The sequence below is a fragment of the Acipenser ruthenus genome, chromosome 2 (assembly GCF_902713425.1).
Source record: "Acipenser ruthenus chromosome 2, fAciRut3.2 maternal haplotype, whole genome shotgun sequence".
Classification (NCBI taxonomy): Eukaryota; Metazoa; Chordata; class Actinopteri; order Acipenseriformes; family Acipenseridae; genus Acipenser; species Acipenser ruthenus.
The window spans coordinates 54,869,123-54,892,342 of NC_081190.1; the positions used below are offsets into that span (position 1 = coordinate 54,869,123).

Sequence of the window (23,220 nt, forward strand, 5' to 3'; positions counted from 1 at the left end):
GCTTCTGTAATACCAATTTAGGAAATATCCTAATCTAGCCATGAAAGATAAGATAGGAAAGCAAGTAAGGAAATTGTTCTGTAATATGGCCCCTGCAGGTTCCTAGATGCAGTGTAACAGGTAGTGCGCCAATCAGGCAACCACTTGCTATATTTATTGTGATAAAAAATACGAATATTTACACCATTCTTTCAGAAATGGGAATTTTCACATGGAACAACATATTACATGGCAGTGGGTAAATTTCAGGGAAATCATGAAATCTATGATAACCGTGAAAAAAAATTAAAAACACAGTCTTAATAGCAGCAACAATAATAATAATAATAATAATAATAATAATAATAATAATAATAATAATAATAATAATAATAATGCAAGTGATAGTCTTGTGGTACAGGTCGTAGTCATCGACACCAAAAAAGTATATAAAACTCAGCTTAAACACTGATGGTGTAACTGACTCCCTTAAGATGATCCAACATTATGCAAGTAAACATCAAAACTATCTTACCAAACCCAGGTCCTCGGATGCCCCTCTCCTCTCGACCCCCAATCACACTGAAGTTCAGATTGTAGTTGGGCTTGGCCTGTGTTGCTGGTGCTGGTGCTGGTTTGGGTTGCCGTGGCATTGGTGGGGTCTGTTGCTGCCAAGGCATGCTGGTACTCTGGGGCCTGCTTGACTGCCACTGACCGCCACCCATGGGCCCCTGGGCATGCTTCTGACTGAAACCAGGTGCTGAAAATCCACCACTAGAAGAACCTAACAAAGGACGTGAAAGAAACAACAATCCAGTCACCAAGCTGCTACAGCTCATAAAACACTGGGATTTCCAGAATCTGACAAACATGTTGGTTTAAAAATGGGTTTTTAATCAAGGGAGGTTTCAAAAGCCATTCTCGCTGCTATTAATTTCAATAAAGTAGAACAATAGGATTCTCTGACTATGTTTTGGTCATAACCGATATACAAACGAAGTCCAAAAAGAAAGGTATAAATTGGTTTGTTTTCCAGGATGAACGTTAATAATATATTATGCTATATCCTCGCCCCAATGTGCCTAATAAGAACTTTCTTGGTTCTGGATCAAATTGAAGTGAATGCTCACACAAAGCTGTCTGAATGTCATATATAGCTTACTGCATAATTAATTCATTGACAGACGCAAACTTAGACTCTGTTTCACATTACCTGACAAAGTGGCACCAAGGTTCCCGAGGTCAGCGAATGGGTCGAAGCTCTGTGACTTGGACTGAGTGAATGAAGAGTTGGAGGACACACCGTAAGTAGCAGCACTCGTACTAACGGCAGGGGCTAGAAAAGAGACAAAGACCTTAAATAAAAAGATAACTGACAATTTACACACCATTGCCAGGAGCCACTGATGCAAGCAAAAATTTCTAAAAAAAGAAAACAAGCAACATGATTGTAAGTTATATGAATAGACCACAATGATTTGATGGTTTAGCTAATGAGCTGGGTTTTACTAACAAATGTAAGGTTATCTGTTTTGTTTTCATTCCCCAGTTAATTGATGACCCAGTGTACCTGTATAATAGATATCACAGCAGTCTGGATTAATGGCAAGTAATGACACTGTTCTAAAAACACAACACCTTGTACTGGAGTGCTAAATGAGGCCACTCTGGAGACTAACCATGTGGATGTGGTCATAAATTGGGGAAGCTTTTGAATATGTGAAGTTTGAGATATTGTGTGTTCAGTTCAGCAGTTTCCAGCAGTTTTGTCCATACCTGCAAATGCAGGCTTGTTGATCTGAGGTGGAATGGTGTTGCTGGTGTTAGGAGTTGAAGCCCATGTATCCCAGCCACCAAGCAGGTCGGGCTGACTGGCAGAAGAGGCCATCTTAGATGAATCTGAAGACAAATTACCTGTGCAACATATGAGAAGATGAGACATTTGACTAGAAGGAAAATCAGAAACATAACTTCATATCCAAGAAAAGTGTGTATGACATAAAATATCTAGACTAACACCCCTTTATGTTCATCTTGGAATCTTGCAGCCCTTGATCAGGTCCCACCACCTGCCAAGTTGCATTGCTCTGCAGTGAATAGCTTCTCAACAGCAGCATTGCAGAATGGTATACGGTTGCTAGAATAACACAATATTCACAGGGCACTGAATTTAGAATGCTTCAGGGAGACTTGTCTTACTGAGGTTAAAGAAACCGGAGCTGGAAGATGGGGGAGGGGTGGGGTTTGAGGACATGGAGCTGGAGGTGCCATCAGGACTCAGGAGATCTCCAAAGACATGAGTTCCGGACTGCTGGGCTGCAGAAGCTGAGGACTCAGACACAGAAGCCGAGGAGCTGATTCCCAACAGGTCGAAGGTGTCTCCATCTGTGGAACAATTTCAACAACCAGGCTTGGTCAAGGTCATGAATTAGCGCTCTTTTTTTAGCCAATATGGGTTATTCTTTCATATTTAATTTCATACGTGACGTGAACTGGGTGCTTATGTTTCTTTTTATAAATTCTACTGGTAAGCCTGTGTAAGAATAAAAATCAGGAGACAGTGTCATTTCAGAGACACATTGCCATAAAGCTAGAGACAAGAATGAGACCTTTATTTTCTTGTGAAGAGTATTTTGAAAACAGACTGGAGCAACTTGGTATGGGTATAAACAATCATAACTTCTTTGTGTTGTTCAGATTTTCTGTTTCGGTCATCACCCGTGACCTAAATAGATTTCTCAGAATCATGTCTAAATATCAGGTACACCGGTGTAACAATTAACCTGTTACCTGGTAACATTCACCCTCTTGTGGATATAATAAATACTACATTTGCTCAACCAATGTATACCGGTATCTTACTACATAGGTATCAAATGTGCAGTTTTGAGAAAAAACAACATGCCATAGCAAACGTATTTATTTTTTCCTTTAAAAAATAAATAAAAATAATATATGTAGTACCAATTACAATGCTTTAAAATAACATCTTTCGTTCAAAACTCCACATTTGAGACCTATACAGCGAATTGAAATGCATGACAGGAAATTATTTTATTATCTAGAAACACTTTCATTCTACACTTGAAAATAAAAATAAAAATTGTGTTCACCACTTGAGGATGCTGGTGGCACAGTGGTTCCTGGTGGAGGTCCCCGTGTGCTGGCTGGTGGTGCACTGAAGAAGAAATCATCTTCTATTCCACCTCCTCCTCCAATTAGGTCCTCTGTACTGTCCTGCAGAGTTGGTGGCGTGGCACTGCCGACGGATGCAAAGAGGTCATTGAGAAGGTCAGCATTGCTAGAAGAGGTCTTCATTCCTCCAGCGGCAGGGGAAGGACTGTGGTCTGCTTTGGGCTGGTCATTTGAGTTCAGCCCCAGCAGGTCCACGCTGTCCTCGAGAGGGGTCTCTTGGGGAAGCTGGGTGAAATCAGCCTCAAAGACAGGCTCTGTGTTGTCCTGAGGGGCAGCAGCGTCCCTTTTGTCAACGGAGGCAAATTCGTCATCAGAGGGGTCGCTGAAGTCATCCTGGTCCTCCATCAAGCCTGGGCGTTTCTCTTGGGCAAACTGTCCGTCAGGAACATCGTCAGTCTCTCTTTCCTCTGTGAGACAAGAAACCCCATAAGAACATATTTGTCAGATGTACTCTGTAGAAGTCACGGCCAGCAGCACGTGATGTTATGCATGAAAGCAAGCATGAACAGAAGGAGTTGGTGCAAATTCGCGTTTTTATTAATAACAAGAACAAAACAAGAAACCAAACCAAAAAAAACAAAAAAAACTATATACACTACTAATAATTTTAACTATTGGCATCTAAAGTAGCAGACACAAAAAAGTAAAACAGCAAAAGTTAGGCTTAGCAAGGCTTCAAGCTATCCCTTGGTCTCTCTCCTACGTGAACAGGTATACCCTTCCCCCTGACTAAACCAAGTGAGTGGTTGCTTCTATTAAACTGTCAAACATTTAGAATAAATAAATACTTCCAATATATTTAATACATCTTAATACACAATCATTATAAAACAAACAAACAAACAAACAAACATGCATGTGTATCAATTACATAATGCTTTAAGCAAGCACAAGATAAACAATTCAAAAAATACTTCTCCTTTATTTTTAACTAATGGTACTGCCCTGACTACAGGAAGTCAGTACAGAGGTAAGTATCCAAAGACCCCTCACCCAAGATGGTGTTTTTTTCACTTCCTCCCACAAAATGGAGGACAACACTACCCTAAGTAAGTTAAACAATTTTCTTTCCAGTGTGTTAGTGCCTCAAAAGTGGCAAAACCCATTAACCCCTTTTCCTTCTTACGAGAAACCTCTCTGCTGCAGGATAATGAATTACACACAACCGGTGAGTAACAATTTTGTTTTCCCTTTTGTTGTGGGTGCAGTTATATATTTGTTTTAAAAGTTACAGTATTTAATTAAAGTACGGTTAAAAGAAAAGTCCAAACCAGTCCATTGCTGGTTTTACAATTTGAAGGACCTTGCTCCATCACATACTCGCTTCAGATTTTCTATTCAGTTCAGTAAGCTACCTTCATTTCAACTACACCCCAGTTACATACACATTATAACAAGAATAGTTTTCAGTTGAAATATAATAAATGTTGTGTATTAGAAGTTAGATAATTAGCGTTGTGGAAACAGCTCTCTAATCATTAATATTATTTCATATTAAATTGACTTAACTGTTTTAAGACAAATCTGCTGCTTGAGATCAGGGCAGTGTGCTATTTTCTACAGACAACAATTTGTATTAATTTATTCTGGCCCTTCATTTCAAAAGCACCCAGCATCTAAAAAGCTCAAACTGTTAGGGTCATTTAAATGACATTTTCCTCAGGGCATAAAGTCTCTCACCATCCCAATCCAATGTCTGGAAGAAATTATTTGCGTTAGTGTCAGTGCTTTGTGGAGACTCTGTCTCTGTAGTTGAACCGTCCTGGGGTTGCTCAGAGGGTGGCGTGCCTGCGTTGTAAAAAGCTGTGGAGCCAGGCTGCCTGGAGAGTTCAGGTTTACCTGCAAAAGTGCAATACAGGCTTATTAGGCACAGTCTCCTACCACCGACATATAACTGTAAAACTGCCTTGCTACTGTATATATAATGATTCAGCACAGGCACATAGATCTTGCATTTAGAGCTCACCAAATTTGTTCAGGATTTCTTGCTGCTCCTCCCGACTGGAGAAGAGGATCTTGGGGTTGAGTCCCTTGGTGGGAAAGCTCTCCCAGGGGGAAGTCGTGGTACTGGGCCGGTCCCTGGGCTCCACCTCCACTTCCAGGTTGACTTGGAACAGGTCTGGGTATTTCTCCTGGATATCACAGGCGTCCAGGTCGTATCTGCAGAGGGGAAGACAGCATTGAGCAATGACATCTTCTATTTTAATGCTATCTTGAAAATGGTTTACTCTAAGATCTTACTTCAAGTGGTGACTTCAAGAAGTTTATAAACCATAAGATAATGTTGCTACTGGTCAGTGTAATAGGGGACAATAATGGCTAAGACCTTACAACCAGCCCATGAATCTCAAGGTTTTGGGATTCAAACCTCCAGACCTATGGCACTTTGGGGTTCACAAGACAATAGAATACATGCTTACAGTGCTTATAGTGCACCCATAGTGTGCATGCCATTCAAGATATTGCATGCCAAGATATTTATTCTTACTCTTTCACATTGAGAAAACTATTGGCATTACTGGTACAGTACTCTCCTGGCTGCGGTCCTACTTCACCTCCCCACATCAATTTATGTCCTTTGGAGGATCAAAATCGGCTAATTCTCTTGTTGTTTCTGGGGTTCCACAGGGCTCTGTTCTTGGTCCTTTACTTTTTAATTTGTATATGCTACCGCTGGGTAATGTGATCAGACAGATGGTTTTCATTTCCACTCTTATGCCGACGACACCCAGATTCAACTGTAGTGAAGTCTGCTTTATTATCATTTGCAGAATTTATCTCAAGTCCGTTTGTATCTTGCAGAATCTGACATAGAAATTTTAATTAATACTTTTGTTTCGTCCCGTCTGGACTACTGTAACGCCCTATTGGCTGGTCTACTTGTAAACTAATCAATCGCTTACAGCAGGTTCAGAATACAGCTGCACAAATTCTGAGAGGTACAAAAAGATTTGAACATATTACACCTGTTCTTGCCCGCTTGCATTTACTTTCGGTGAAGTATAGAATTATTTTTAAAATGTTATTAATGACATTTAAGGCTGGCTCTGGAAATGGCCCAGCTTACATTAATGATATGCTTTTACCTTATGTCCCTGGAAGCCAGCTGAGATCTGCTGATTCTGGGCTTCTGGTGACTACAATTATAAAATGTAGCTCTTGTGGTGGAAGAGCCTTTACTCATTATGCACCTGTACTATGGAACAATCTTCCAATTGAAATCCGTAATGCTGACTCAATAAATGCATTTAAATCAAAGCTTAAAACACATCTTTACGCAGAGGCCTTTTTGTAGATTTAGATGGCCTATTTTAGAGTTTTGTTAATGTTTTTTTTGTTTTGTTTTGGGATGTTTTTTGATATTTTATTGTATATTATATTATATTTATTTGTAATGTAAAGCGCTTTGGGATGCCTTGGCATGAAAGACACTATACAAAATAAATTTGATTGATTGATTCTGCAGTCATGGATATTTGGCACTGTGACAAGGTAGATGAAATCCCTGCACTGAAATGTTCACCTCCCACCAGCAGAGGGAATAGGAGGAACCTGTCCATCCAGCGGGCTTTGGCAACTACAAGGTAGGAGTCTGCCTGCTAGGAGGCTGGTGGAGAGGAACAAGGTACACCTGGTTCCCAGCCCAGGTAAATCAGGTAGGGGGCGGATCCAAGGTGTACAAAAGGGGCAGCCTCTCCACAGGTCAGGACTGTGTTCCTGGGACCTGGTAAGCGACACCAACATGTTTGCCATTCCGTGATAAACTCTCCTGTTTTAATCCCCTGCAGAGTAACAAGGTAAAGAATGCTTCAGAAGACCAAGAGCAATACTTCCGCTGCTGCAGGATACTTTGTGCTGAAATCGGGCAGCAGTGTGGCGTAGTGGTTAGGGCTCTGGACTCTTGACCGGAGGGTTGTGGGTTCAATCCCCAGTGGGGGACACTGCTGTTGTACCCTTGAGCAAGGTACTTTACCTAGATTGCTCCAGTAAAAACCCAACTGTATAAATGGGTAATTGTATGTAAAAATAATGTGATATCTGTATAATGTGATACGATGTATAATGTGATATCTTGTAACAATTGTAAGTCGCCCTAGATAAGGGCGTCTGCTAAGAAATAAATAATAATAATAATAATCAAACAGCGAGACTGTTTACCCATACAATTTTCTACATGTGTTGGCTTCTCGGCTTGTGCATAGCTTTGTACATAGTTTTGTAAAATTTAAAGAAACAGTACCATTATTTTGCAACCAGTTTTTGTTGAACTTATTGTAAATAAACTTAAATTTAATTTGTAACTGAATCCCTGAACTCTCCGTGTGTCATTCCGAGGCCTTCCACAGGCACATTTACTAAAGTCACTACTTTAAGAAAATAAATGTTTACTAGTCTCTGCGCCTGGGCAAAGATAAATTTCTGTATAAAACCACAACCAGGGTGCACTTCCATTCTGAAATAGTGAGCTTTGCAATGGAAAATCTAACAAACTCACTGTTTCTGGGGAGAACTAGCACACCAGCATGATTCCAAGCATGAAGGGCAACAATGAAATATGCTGTGGCACGATATTAGTTTAAATTGTATTGTACAAATGCCTCCATTGCATATCCAAAAATAATCACAAAGAAGACTAATAGGAACTCTCATGTCTTGTAGACAATTTTTCCTAAATGTCCTAATGAACAAGCTTTACCATCAACGTCTATTCACTGAACAAGAAATTAAACTACACCACATATCCAACTTTTGGACAGGAAAGACGGAAAGAAACCTACTTTGCAAATTTGACTGTAGTGGCATTTCTGGGCACAAAGCCTGTGTGGAACTGGATCTGGAACATCTTCATTGAAGCCATCTGACAAAGAAAAGAAACCAGATATGCTATTTTACCAATGATGAAATCAGCTAAAATGATATGCAGTATAACATCATGATTATGACCACCAATGAGACTGAGTACAATGGTCTTAATAGAAAGCTGGAGCTGTATTCTTGAAACATTCTTAAGAAAAGTTTGTACTTAAGAAAAGTGTTGTGAATAGCAGTAGTTCTTCCTCTTAAGAATTATTACTTTATTTTATTTATTATTATTATTTTTTTTAATTTAGTCAATTATTTATTTTTTTGATTATTTTCTCCCAATTTGGAATGGCCAATTATTTTTTTTTAGGCTCAGCTCACCGCTACCACCCCTGCACTGACTCGGGAGGGCGAAGGCGAACACACACTGTCCTCCAAAACGTGTGCCGTCAGCTGACCGCTTTTTTTTCACACTGCGGACTCACCATGCAGCCACCAAGAGCTACAGCGTCGGAGGACAACTCAGCCCTGGGCAGCTTACAGGCAAGCACGCAGGCACCCGGCCAGACCACAGGGGTCGCTGGTGCGCGGTGAGCCGAGGACATTGAGCGCCGCCCCCTGGAAGCTCCCGTCCTCGGTCAGCAAAGGAATAGCCTGGACTCTAACCCACGACGTCCAGACTATGGGGCACATCCTGCACTCAGTGTGGAGTGCCTTTACTGGATGCACCACTCGGGAGCCCCCAGAATTCTTCTGCTTCAAAACTTCTTTCTTCAGAAGAAACTTAAGAAATTGATATTCAAAGAAATATATATGTTTTTGTTTTAATTAAAATTGTTCTTATAATTAAGATAACAAAATCCTTGTTTTAAATTAGTAGCCCTTATCAGATATGTAGAAGAAATACATCTGAAAAGTTAAAATAACTATTTTTATTAACTTAAAAGATGATTAACTTAAAAGGTTTGAGAAAAATGTAAGCTTTGATATATTATGTGTAGTGGGCTGAACCTCACACGACTGATTAATTTGTTATGCAAATTAACAGTAGTACAAGGCAGAGTTTCCAGAGCTGAAGCTTGGGTTTCGGTCAGTTATAAAATAGAGCTGCCTGCTGCAGCAAGGAGATAGGCCACGAATGGTTTTTACAACAAAATGTAAATCAAGTCAAAAGCATTTCAAACACTTACAATATTGTTTTAATGTATTTTATTGAACCAGATTCTGCAGAGTCAACGCCCCTGTTTGAATGATCCCCACAACTTTTATCTGAAAGTAAAATTTCCACCATTGATTTCCGTTTTTTAATAACCATGCGAAAATAGTGCCTGAGGGGAAATATCGCGGCTCACCTGAATAGAAGTAGTTGCTCTGTAAATTAATTATACAGACAATTGCTTGCACCATCAATGACGAAGGTTCAGATGATGAAGAGTTTGGCGGTTTCGGATTAGATAATACAGACTCCGCAGTTGGATTGATTACACTTTCCTGTTACGCTACAATCCATATTATTATTATTATTATTATTATTATTATTATTATTATTATTTGTTTTTAGACACTGCAAGAGGTTGTAACGCAGGCATTATTTTGGATTGAACATTTTAATGCTATAGTGCTACTTTGGATGCTACATTAATTCATTATTACATGTTGTATTTTCACACTGGAGACTCAATTTTCTTAATTGCAGAGATTATGTAAAGGCATTTATTTTAGTGGACCGAAAATGTAATGTGTTTATATATGTTTTAAATGTAGCGTCTTTTATTCTAGCATTTTCACCTACAAATGTGTTTTATCATGATGTGCTTTTGTACTGCACACTGTAGTTTTAAAGTTTATTTTGTGAAAATATTTGAAATGGCAGAACAGTGGACATACTGCAGCACCTTTGAATTGTATTACACCAGTCAATAAATATGTTAACTGCACTTGCTTCTTTACCATGACCATGTTCTGTGCTCTAAAGAAAACCAAAAAAGGTCTGCACTCAAAAATTAGAAATGATTTCCTTTATTTAAATTAAAAACATTTTTTTTAATGTGCAGTTCTCAGTCACAAACATGTTTTGTCCATAAGCTTCAAAGCTCTACCTTTGAATTTTAAGCATGTCTAATTATAAATGTAATCGATCTACCTAATGTCAATAATAACCCCCCAACTCCACCACCACCGTTGTCTTAATGACAACCTTACGCCCCCTGGGCTTTGACTAGAAAATCCGGTATATTTTGTCGCTTTGCTGAATAATAATAATAATAATAATAATAATAATAATAATAATTGTTTGAAAATCTCAATAAATATAATTTAAACACTGTTTACCACTTAACTATCACTACATTTCTCAAGATTTTTTTCTAGGTGACATTTAAGAAGTTCTTAAAGAAATGTAAGAAAATCGTAAGAATTTGGAGATGCAGATCTTAAAATCTTAAGACTTTTAAAGAACACAGCCCCTAGTCCTAAGACAGGGACTTCTTCAGATTCCCCTCCCATTAGAAAGGGTCTGACAGAACGTTGGCTTAATGGTAAGCGATTATTTTTTGTTGGTTTAACTTAATATATGGGGCTGGTCAAAAGGAATGAGTTTAATTCAGCTCCAGGACATACGCATGTACGTCAAATGGAAGAGCACTTGCAGAGCCATGCTCTACTACATACGTCAAGGTTTGCCATCTATTCTATGTTTTGTTTGTTTTTTCCCCCATCTATCTGATTGTATACATGCCATAAGGCAGTGTTTGTAATGTGATATATGTTTTGAAGTGGGGAAGGAGAGATCGAAATCAGGTGACTATTATCCAATTGCGTTCCATGCAAAAATCCCTATCTGTGAAGACATTGAGAAGAGTTGGAGATACTGCAGGAATCAAATATCTAAAGTATATAGTATTTCATTTTATTTTACAAAAATATGTATTTTTTTGTATTCCTTTTATATAATGTGTGCATCATTTTTTGACATACTTTACATAACAAACGTGAATATTTCCATTTTGCATATAAAATCTTTATTTTACTGTGTATACACTATAGAGAGTTTGTTTTCGTTCATACAAAAATAAAATGTAAAAAAAATATATATTTTGTGTCTGTTTTGCTTTATTGAATATGACTATCTAGTACACAGGAGCCTAAAGGGTTAATACAAAGGTTACAAATGTATTGACTTTATTCCAAATATTATTATTTTATACCAATTTCAGGGGTAAAAATACAAATTAAAATAATTAAAAAATCTGATACCTAGAGTGCACATTCATTTTTGCATCTGGAGTTGAAGAGGTTAACCTAATTTGCAAATCAATAAAGAAAATAAATAGAGGATTCATATGTTAATGCAGATTATGCAGTGGTGATCAGGGTTTGACAATAACCAAGTGTGCCAATAAGGACATTTCTTAAATCAGATTTCTGATACTCCCTTCAGGCAATGTGGAAGCATACAGTTTGCAGCGTTGGAGAAAATATACAAATTGCTGATCATACCTTAGCTTGTAGTCTCCCTCCCAAGGTTGACCTGGCATGATAAATGACAATAAGGACGTCTCCTTGAACAGTGATCCCCAGGGGAATCTCAGCCTTCCCATCTTCCAATTTAAAATCCCTGAAAAAATGAAAGTTGCAGTGGTTTCATAGTCAGTATGTGTCTAAAGTGAAGGACACATCTGAAAAAAGGAGCACAGTTGTACGATACAGTTCTGGCGGAGAAGCTTTCGCGCATACCTCATTTTGTCATATTCTTGGGAGGTGGTTGCCACTCGGTCATCTCCGACATACACCTCACAGAAAGGCCTGCAGCCACTGCGCTGTTTATTAAACAGGGGCACCGGTGTCATGACGATGGACTGGATTAGTATGGGTTTGCTGTGAGGGATGATGGGCTCGTCTGCCATCATGTCACACATGTATTCTATATACCTGCAGAGAAAGAGTTCAGGACCGGAATTAAACTTTGTTTCTGAGACCATTTAACCTGTTTTAGGGAACTGATGGGCAGAAGCACAGATGGCACACAACAGACTTGCAGTGGCTTTGATAGTATATAAACCCAGGCCCACTGGATTGCAGTCCTGCTGTTTTTCCTTACATGAGTTAAGAATATGCAAGTATTTCAAATACAAACTTATGGTTAAACTGCTGCATCCTGGTACATTTGTTGTAGGTAACACAGTCTGACTGTAGCAAGATCATTGGAGTGAATCTGAACTACATCAGATAAAGTGATTAGGTAATTTTCATCAGGGCTGTTTTTTTTTTTAATATGTTCATATTCCAAATTGAAGCATAAAATGGAAAGAACCAAAACGTCAGTGATAATATAGCCGGTGAAAAAAAAGAGTTTTTAAAACCTTGGTTAGCAAGCACTCCTTTTAAATTGGATAGGCAGTGTGAATCAAGTCTTTCTGAATTAGATAGGCAGTGTGAGTCAAGTCTTTCTGAATTAGATAGGCAGTGTGAATCAAGTCTTTCTGAATTAGATAGGCAGTGTGAGTCAAGTCTTTCTGAATTAGATAGGCAGTGTGAATCAAGTCTTTCTGAATTAGATAGGCAGTGTGAGTCAAGTCTTTCTGAATTAGATAGGCAGTGTGAATCAAGTCTTTCTGAATTAGATAGGCAGTGTGAATCAAGTCTTTCTGAATTAGATAGGCAGTGTGAATCAAGTCTTTCTGAATTAGATAGGCAGTGTGAATCAAGTCTTTCTGAATTAGATAGGCAGTGTGAGTCAAGTCTTTCTGAATTAGATAGGCAGTGTGAGTCAAGTCTTTCTGAATTAGATAGGCAGTGTGAGTCAAGTCTTTCTGAATTAGATAGGCAGTGTGAGTCAAGTCTTTCTGAATTAGATAGGCAGTGTGAATCAAGTCTTTCTGAATTAGATAGGCAGTGTGAATCAAGTCTTTCTATTCTAAGTTGTTAGTCCACATCCGTGCTGTTTTTGATTATTTTGCTCTAGTCACTTTTTATTTTTCAAGATACATTGATCTTTCAATGTTACTTTACTATATTGTAAGAGAGTGCTGCTGGTTTACCTTTTGTGAGAAGGCCAGATGCCTGGGGGACAACGCTTCATGCTGAACATGTAGACTGCAGCCTCTGCAGTGGTGAAGAGGCGGCAGAAACAGAGGAATGAACAGACAGCCACTGCAGAGGCAGCCCTGCCATCCTGGAAACAACACAGCAGCAAATTAATACCATGGCTGGTAAACACAAGTAGAGCTGTCAGCAACATGAAAAAGTAAATCACCATGATTTGCATCCACATTATGCACATTTACCAATACAGATATGGCCAGTTATGCTACTGTCAATAACTTGTGCTAATGAATGTCCTTAGCAAGTATCATCACAATTTGAATTCTCATAGCAGGAGATTATAAACAAAATAAAGTAGGTCAGTAACATGCATCTGTATAGAGGCATGGATGATCAGACAGACGGACACCTCCATATATCTCCAGAATATGATTCTTTCAATAACTTATGCTGAATAAAGTTAGTACCAAGTTTCAGTCAATTGGAAAAGGTGTTCTCCAGCGGCATACAGATGTACGAACATCTCCACTATATCCCCCTCACAGGGAATTTCATCCCCAGCACAGAATAATAAATGCAATCATAGGTCACCGCCAAACACTATAGTACACATGGTGATATAGTAATATCAGAAACATATAAACATTAAAAAAACAATTCGATTCTGCCCAATGGCATTAGAGGGTGTGGTTGGAAGGAATAAGCTTTGATTGGTGAGAAGTGTCCCATTGATAAACAAAAAACAATAATAATGGGAACAAAAACACAACTCACAAGGCAATGAACAATACAAATATTCTTCTGGTCTTGCTTGAGCCACAGGTGCATGTTCTTGCAAATGCTGTACAAGTTTTTTAGGTTGGGTGCCCTTCTTGTTTGCCAGCCACATTCCGAAACCTTGAAAAGAGAAATGGAAGTAATTTATTTCTGGTTAATTAAAACAAAAGAAAAAATAATATTGTTTAACTAAAATACAAGAAAAAACTGAAATAATAATAAACTTGCATGATCACAAGCGATTCTCCAGGTATATTATTCCCATCAGTTTCTAAAATGAATACTTAAATCTCTGATTTCAATTGTCATTACGTTCATTGCTTAATTTCATGTGTATGGATTCACAACAAGCAGTGACTTCAAACTGTTCTACTAACACTGCCTCTAACATTTCTTTTACTTGTCTTAATTTCTTTGTATAAGTATAATGTGTCCCTCAGTGCATGTCTACTGCCCAGTAGTAAAGCAGCAGCCAATATGCATTTGTTAACCTACCCTGTTGTGAAACCTTGAGGGCCTGTATGTTCGTTGAGACAGATTGTAAACAGCATAATGGCCTGCATGGCGCGAGTCCAGGAACAGCCTCACATCCTCAATGTTGTTTTTAATTGCAGATTCCACCCCCTCTGCAGGAAATGGCATCACTACAACAGGACCAAACAGAAGCATCAGAACACATTGTTTTCTGGGTGTGGGTGTGTGTGGGTGTGTGTGTGTGTGTGTGTGTGTGTGTGTGCTTTCTTTTTCTTTTTCTTTTAAATTTAGTCGTTGCCAATTATTTATTTTTTTAAATATTTTCTCCCCAATTTGAAATGGCCAATTATTTTTAGGCTCAGTTCACTGCTACCACCCCTGCACTGGCTCGTGAGGGCGAAGACGAACTCACGCTGTCCTCCGAAGTGTGTACCGTCAGCCGACCGCTTTTATTTACACTGTGGACTCACCATGCAGCCACCCAAGAGCTACAGCGTCTGAGGACGACGCAGCTCTCGGGCAGCTTACAGGCAAGCCCTAGGCGCCAGGCCAGACTACAGGGGTCGCTGGTGCGCGGTGAGCGGAGGTCACCCTGGCCGACCTAACCCTCCCTCTCCCCGGCCGGCACTCGGCCAATTGAGCGCTGCCCCCCTGGAAGCTCCCGTCCTCGGTCGGCAAAGGAAAAGCCTGGACTCGAACTCGCGACGTCCAGACTATAGGGCACATCCTGCACTCCACGCGGAGTGCCTTTACTGGATGCGCCACTCGGGAGCTTCCGTGCTTTCTTTTTTAAACTAGTAACAATCATTTAACAAATGTATGAAAAAGCAAGTAGCTCATTTTTAAAGACAGGGGTTGCTGACTAAAGAAGAGTTACAGAAGACAGACAAAAGTATACCATATTGCATACAGTAACCTTCACAATATAACAGCATTTATTATTATTATTATTTATTTCTTAGCAGACACCCTTATCCAGAGCGACTTACAATTGTTACAAGATATCACATTATTTCACAATATACAGATATCACTTTTTTGGGGGGTTGGGTTTTTACTGGAGCAATCTAGGTAAAGTACCTTGCTCAAGGGTACAGCAGCAGTGTCCCCCACCTGGGATTGAACCCACAACCCTCCGGTCAAGAGTGCAGAGCCCTAACCACTACTCCACACTGCTGCCCATGAAATTTAAACCTCCAATTTCACTACCACCACTTTTCATTGTTTTGTTCACGTTTTGATTTCCAATAATTTATCTTAACATTGAAACAACACTATAGAGTTATATAGTAATATGTGCATTGTTTTGTACATTAATTTGGAATGTACACTTATTTCATAGCAACACTACTGAAGTAAAAGTTGCTGCTGCTTCCAGTTTTACTCCAAAGCTCTTGCTTCTTTCAGAGTGTTGAACAATGTATATATGCTTGTTTTTAATACTATTCAAAATTTTAAAATGCAGACTGGTGATAATACTGAAGATGTATTTAAAACCATTCCCCCTGCCCCCTCTGAGAGTGAATAAACATCTATACTCAACTTACAGATTCATCTGTGAAACATGTGTTAAATCTGGAAATGAAAACAGCAAATGCACCACAAACATGCAACAATGAATTCATATTTCTCTGTATTTTAAACAGAATCCACATTGTCACAATGGCATCTTTGTTCGAGGTGAAAACTTCATTAACAACTATCAGAATAATAATAGAAAGTGTATTATTTCAGACTCAAAAGATCCAACATAGAATTGTGCATAGCCGAAAACCTAACTATAGATTAATAGTTAAATGATCTTCTACTGTAAAGATCATTATAATAGACTGGTGAATTCTACCATATCATTTTATTGACAAATGATTAGTGACAGGAAGTAGGAATGGGGCATGAGTGAATAATACACATCATAGAAGCCTCACCAGATATAAACAAAGCATAAACATACCTGCTATTCTTGAAGTGATATACGACAGGTCCAGATCTCCCTTTGCATAGCTGAAAATACAAAACAGTTAAGCATGTATTCATTGCATTTTTTTATGTAGCTTTTTCTCATTGTGAAGTTTGACTTTTTATTTATGGTTCTGAAGCCAATTAAAAGGCAAAACCTGAATTTCTTCACTTTCAATGACCTAACTTTGCAATGTATTTGTGTTTAATTTCCAACTAAAATGAGAATAGTAATAATAATAATAAAAATAAATCTCAGTAAATGAATTTGCTTGTTCAAAAACAATTATTGTTGCTGCTTTCATGTTGCTGGACTAGGAATGTTATTAACAAGCATCCTCTGTCTAGGGCCCATGTTTCTGCTTCACTCCCCCTCGCGTGACTGTTACTGCACTGATAGTGATGTTACATGCATTACGTCTATAGAGAGCTGCTGTTACGCGTTAGAAGAGTAAATAATACATATTATAGCTGTTCAAAAAGTGAAACATGATGATACTGGTGCACCAAAGCCAAAGAGCCTTGGCCTTAATGACAGGCCAGACTGCCTTGTGCCTTTAAGCTGTGTGAATTGTCCTCCAAATCAATGTATATATTCTACTACAATTTATAATAAGTAGTGGAGTCGTTCCAAGAAAAAAAAAACAACCATCTCAGAATGTGATCAAATTATCAGTGGAAGTCCTTTAGTCCATCATAGTATAATCCCTAAAATCAGTTATTTCGCATTGGTTTTCAGGGATATTGACTTCTCTGAATCCAGGTACACCTGTTTTTTGGATAGGTTATGAAGGCAAATTTCCCATTTCAGTCTAATAGTGTGAATGTGTTTATTGTACTGCAGTAGACTGAGCTGTCCTAGGCAGTTACTTTTTATGCAGCATCACCCTAACCCATGTAATGTGCAACTACTCTATGGGCCCTCTACTTAAGGCAATTAATAAATGAACAGTACTTAAATGGGTTTTAAATATCCATTAAAATAATGCAGTTAGGAAAACGCAGGTTTCATGGATTTTAGTATAAACTGACATTAAAAAACCCTGATAATGTCACATTCTGAGTGATGATGGTTAAGTAAATGTTAAGGACAAATAAGGTTAGTTCAATCACCAATGCCTAGCCTTTTTATTATACAAATAAATACAAACAATACTTTTTAAAACATTGATTTCTTGTGTAATTTCTAATCTTTTGACAACAAATTTCCCTCTAGCTAACAGATGTACATCTTAAAACAGAATCTTAAAGTCTGACATGCCTTTTAGTCAGATAAAGCAACTTCGCCTTAGCTGGAATCTCACAGCACTGCACTGCAGTTTTAAAAACCAACTCTGTCAGCTTTCTAAACATGCTACGAAGCTACATGCAGTTAAACATTCAAATCAGCATGTAAGGTTGTTAAGTAAACAGTCTAGGAACTTACCATGCTATGCTGTCTGGTTGCATTTTGTCTTACAAAAGCAGAGCAGGATGCTAAAATTCTATTAACGACACTATAGGCAACTACTATAAAATAATTCGCTCCAGCTTCCACACAGCACAAGGGCCACTACTTTTTCTTCCCCCTGTACTGATCACTCTGGAATGGATATTATGACACCTGGCAATGTAACTCTACAGACTGTAGATGAACCCAGGTAGATAGAAGGTAAGAGTGGGTAACTCTCTGGCAGGCCTTCATAACTGATTAAAAATGTTTATAAAATGGTGTTGGACAAAAAAAAAAAAAAGAAATCCCTGTAATATGCAGCACACCCTTGTGTACAGAGGCTGTTAAGACAGCACTAGTGATGCCTCAATTATCTTTAAAATATGTTAATAATCTTTAAAACAGGCACATTTTTCTGTGATATGATTCTGTCTATGCCACCATGGACTGCCAGGATGGCAGAATATGTGACCATTACTTAATTAGTTCTAGGAAGCTGGGGGTAGAAAGTCGGATAAAGATGAGCCTGCAACAGTGTAATTTATCCTCTACACGTCTTTCCCATTGTGACTAAGAATGACTTGCAACATGGGGATTCAGCTTTTGTACTCCATATTACAGAATACATTTCAGGAATGCAATTTGCGTCACAGATTTTAGTGAAGGACATTTACATTAGGGCGTTTCCTATATGTACAGTACAGGGGGTTATTTTTGGTCCGACCCCTGTAAATACTATTTCTATTTTCTTTTAATATACTATGTAAACTACTAATATTGAGCTTAAATATTTGGCCTGGTTTCATACCTGACCCTTATATAAAAACACACGCAGTAACCCATTTTAATAAGTGTTGCATACCTGTTCTGGTTCTACATTTAAAAATGTTTAAAACATCTAAAATACAAAGACAGAACAACAAGCTGTGGTTACTGACATACCCAAGCTTGTTAGCTTTGACAAGGCACACTGACACACAAACAGCACAGTGAATATTTACCTGGGGTTGCTATCAGAGGTATGTATGAAACCACGAGAGGTGGTGTAAGAGAGAAAGGAGTGGGGGAGAAAAAATAACAAAAAACCATGGAAACAATCACCAACGGCACAAGGAAAAGCAACAAATGATTCAGAAGCGCAGCATCGCCTTTTTAACTTGTACAAGTAAAGATCAGCTTTATTTCCACTTCTTCAATTCATTTAAGATACGAAACATTAACTGAAGCCCCCATTTAGTGGATCTAGTTTGAAAATGAAGGCCCTGTCCACACTACATAACCAAACGCAAAAAACATTAATCCAGCTCAAAGCGTCCACACTAAAGTGCCGTTTCATGTTTAGTCGGGCTTAATGCCTACAAACACTATTAGAATAGTCTGGTTACAGATCCTAGCAGCACAATGGACTGGGACTTAATATGACATTATCCCACCACACACTGTATTATATGTTTACAACCCGGCAAATATGGAACCCATGCACACAGAAGAGATAGCGCTTCTTAGCATGAACGCTATGGCTTTGTTTCTTAAAAACACAAGGTACATTTTATCATAATGTGTGCGTTGTCCTTGACTGATTTCATCGCTCCAGATATCAATGTGCCTTGATTTCGGCAACTGTCGCTCCATGATCCACCATTTTACAACAAGCCTCAGAAACTGTATACAGTACAGCAGTATTGATAGTCATTCTCAGCTCTTTCAGGCACCTGTTCGGAGTACTGTATTTGTAATGTCCACGTGCCATATCAGAAAGCATTTGGAGATATTGGAGGATACACAAAAAAATCTAGCTGGGTATTGCAGCATCCACACTTCTGACAAACCGCACTATCTGATGCAATCTAATTTAGAACCCCCTGAGGTGGTCTCAAGTCCGGTTCTCGAATGCAGTACTAAACGCTGCGTAGTGTGGACACTAAATGTATTTAGCACCTTTAAGCCAGTTTAAAGCAGTATGGACAAGGCCTAAGACTGATAGACTGCCTCCACAACATTACCAGATACAGCAGCACTTACAACGATAAGTGTTAATTTTAGCAATTCACACTACACCCTGCCAGGATAAACCAGCCCTGGATTATTTTACAGTATTTTACAGCCTGAGGGAATCCACCTGGATTTTACCAACCACCTAGTTTTTAGGGGCTCTCATTGCATAACCACAGATAGTGCAGTAAAATGCTGTAATAAAATCGATCTGTGGTGTATTCTGGTGGGATTTAGGTAGATCAAATAAACCTCCAAGTAAGATTTAAACAACAAAATGTCTACATTATCTGTACTACTGTACAAACTTAAGATACAACTCACTACAGAGGCTTGTAACTAAATAAAACTACTAAGATAAGTTTCGATTTAAGTACAAGGCTACTGTTTATACTTTTTTATATATAAATAACAAATTCATGACTTCCAGTCATTTCTTGTATAGTTTGTTTTACTACAGTAGCTTTCTTCTAAAATTAAGCTGTTTGCTGGATGTGCAGTAAATGTGTGTTTTGGTTCTACAGTAATAGCCAGCACAGACACAAATTTTGCTGAAGATTCTTTGCGAGGGCCTAAAGAAAAGTAAAAGTGTCCACTAGTGCTGGCAGACCCTTCAGCAGCCACTCTGGTAATCGTTAGTAAAATCAGGTTTTTATAACCATAACCTACAAAATAGTGCCAAAATGATTCAGACAGTTATTTTAAGTTTGAATAGCAATAGTTTTAAACAGTATATACAATGTTAGACTCAGTTGTGTAAAAAAAAAAAAAAAATGTTCACTGTCAAGCTGTGACCTTCTGAATTGACAGGTCCTGGAAAATACTTGATATCTCTCACTTCAGATTTAAGTAAAGTTGCTTACTATTACCAGCAATGTATTTTTATTTTTGGAAAATTAAACGTGGTGGATAAACTCGATAAAACAGAAACATTTCAGTTTTCAAAAAACTGTAATTAGTTGTTAAAATGAAGCAACTATAGGTTTTTCAAATTAGGGGTTACTACCTTTTGCCTTTTTGTAGTATTATCCTTTTTTTATTACCCATTACTAGTACACCCCCTGAAACTGTAAAAGCTTGACAGATTATTCGACTGAGAATTAGCACAGTGTGTCCTTTTACTTCTTAACATTGGTTAAGAATTGCCATGCATGAATTGTATTTTATTCTTTACTTCATTATTCTTCAATAGTTTTTTACACAACTGAAACGAATTCTTATACTTAAAACCCAGGCGACTGAAACATACAGTAAACAGTCTGAATCATTTTTCATTGCCACTGTAGATATCCACCAAACCTGTTTAATGAGAAGAATTAGATTTTACAAGGGAAAGAACAGCAATTAATGCCAACATAATAAAAAAAGACCAAATGTTCTGAATCAAACCTCTGCAGTTCTGCACTTTACTTAATATGAAGAATTACGCTAAAACAGGAGACTGCACTTAATAGCAAATTTATTTTTCATATGCGGTATATGGGGGAAAAAAAAATCTAACTTACAATGTTTATATATATATATATATATATATATATATATATATATATATATATATAAAAAAAAAAAGAGGAATGTGTTTTTTTTTTTTTTTTTTTTTTTTTTTAAATGAAGACCACAATTGTGAAAGCGTTTTTCTTCAGTAATAATTGTGTTGCAGTACGCTTTTATTATATTATACGTTATTATTTATATTCCCAGACTTACTTGGCCACTGACTGAATGACTTTGGAGGAGGTATCCTTGATGTTGGTCAGAAATCTCTCTGTGCCTCCTTTAAGGATGTCAAAGAGACCGCTGTCGGTCGCAACAACCCCTGAAAATAACAGAGACACTTGAACAGTTAACAAGTTTCATTCTGTATAATGAAAACATTACAAAATTAAAAAAAGAAGTTAAGAGTTTCATTCACAGGGAGCAAGGGTTTTGACAGGCACTAGGCGTACAGAACATATCACCCCAGTCCTTATGCGCTTGCATTGGCTTCCTGTTCATTCTCGTGTTGCCTTCAAGATTATGTTGCTCTCATACAAGGCTTTGCATGGTCAGGGTCCTAGTTACATTATAGACCTTCTCTGCTCTTACATCCCTGGAAGACAGCTTAAATTGTCAAACTCTGGGCTTCTAAAGCCCGATGTGTTGCTCTTGGTGGGCGTACTTTTACCTGTGTTATCCCTTCTCTCTGAAACTCCCTGCCCGGCTGCATTCAGGACTCCACATCAGTGTTGAATTTTAAATCCACTCTTAAGACACATTTGTTCTCATGTTCCTGATTTTGTTTTTTCATATTGTGCAGCACCCTGAGACACCTTGGTGTGAAGGATGCTACATTAAATTAAAGGTACTAGTATTATTATTAGTCTATGCTTTATCAGGTTTTAGTATTGGCTATTGTGCATTTAATAATTCAGATGTACAAATGAACAGTGCTCGACCTGCCTTAGTATATCTGTAGGCTGTAGAAGTGTGTATTCAAACCATTTTTTTTTTTTTAATGTATGGATCGTTCCAGTGGATCAATACAGGATGGAAAATCCTTGAAACAAGCTTAAAGGATGCCGTTACATGCCCCACATCGACAAAAATTGTCATCAAAATAGGCATTTTTGCAAACAAGTGGGCATGGGTTGCACAGTCTTGTGCATGTATGTTTAATTCATTATTATCCATGTAGGAAATGCCTCTGCAGAATTGTGTCCACTGAAGCTAGAATGACCCATGTACTTTAATCTTAAATCTGAGCTGGACAATGTCTTTGCAATAGAGTCCTGCATCAGGTCGGTTTGTGGTTCGGGCGTGGGTCAAAAAAATGTAATTTTTGGGTCTGAATTTGAATCACCAAAAATGTTTTCTGTCCTTTCAGCGTACCTGTCTGTAACCCTTTCCCAATTACCTATTAGAAGGTAAATGTAAATCAGACCCGCGCAGGACTTTGCAGTTCCAGGATCAAATCCCATATCAACCTTTCAAAACCAAGTCTCATTTCAAATATTTGAAATTGTTTTGAAACCATAAAGTCTGTAATACATCTCTTTTCCTTTCTGCATTCCAAAGCTACAACTACACATTTCTGTTTTCTAAATCAATTTGCTGATTTGATTTTGTTACAGAATCACTAAAGAACACCTGCATCTGCATTTGCACAGAAGTCGGATCTGAAAGAGCACACAGAGAGCACTTAAAGCTGTTATTGCAGCGAAAGGTGGCTCTACCAAATATTAATGTGTGGGGGTTGAATACTTATGCAAGCAAGATATTTCAGTTTTTTATTTTTCTTAAAAATATTTCCCAACATAAAACCAATGTCACCTTACAATAATTGATTTTGAGTTTCAGTGTTTTAAAATAAAATATCAAACAGAACGAAATTTCAATGTACCATTTGTAATTCAGTAATATGAGAGAATTGGTCAGGGGTCTGAATACTTTTGCAAGGCACTGTATATGTACAACTATGGCCAAAGGTTTTGCATCACCCTATATAAAATGAACTAATTTTGCTTCATAAAGTCAAATGAAACCTGCTGAATAATGTTACGTTAACATATTGAATTACACACGGTTTTGTA

General features: G+C 38.1%; 1 protein-coding gene across 1 annotated transcript in view; it reads right to left on the bottom strand.

Annotated features, from left to right (window-relative positions):
- Window positions 1-23,220, bottom strand: part of LOC117409277 (cyclin-G-associated kinase-like) — an 85,846-nt gene that overhangs the window by 9,827 nt on the left and 52,799 nt on the right. Inside the window, exons 11-25 of the mRNA XM_034015063.3 lie at window positions 21,359-21,467; window positions 16,223-16,272; window positions 14,293-14,441; window positions 13,795-13,917; window positions 13,017-13,150; window positions 11,713-11,907; window positions 11,476-11,593; window positions 7,953-8,032; window positions 5,141-5,334; window positions 4,855-5,013; window positions 3,093-3,581; window positions 2,179-2,364; window positions 1,756-1,893; window positions 1,193-1,315; window positions 515-763 (exon numbers count right to left, since the gene is read on the bottom strand). Coding sequence (XP_033870954.3) covers window positions 515-763; window positions 1,193-1,315; window positions 1,756-1,893; window positions 2,179-2,364; window positions 3,093-3,581; window positions 4,855-5,013; window positions 5,141-5,334; window positions 7,953-8,032; window positions 11,476-11,593; window positions 11,713-11,907; window positions 13,017-13,150; window positions 13,795-13,917; window positions 14,293-14,441; window positions 16,223-16,272; window positions 21,359-21,467 — 2,496 coding nt within the window. The remainder of the gene's footprint in view (window positions 1-514; window positions 764-1,192; window positions 1,316-1,755; window positions 1,894-2,178; window positions 2,365-3,092; window positions 3,582-4,854; window positions 5,014-5,140; window positions 5,335-7,952; window positions 8,033-11,475; window positions 11,594-11,712; window positions 11,908-13,016; window positions 13,151-13,794; window positions 13,918-14,292; window positions 14,442-16,222; window positions 16,273-21,358; window positions 21,468-23,220) is intronic.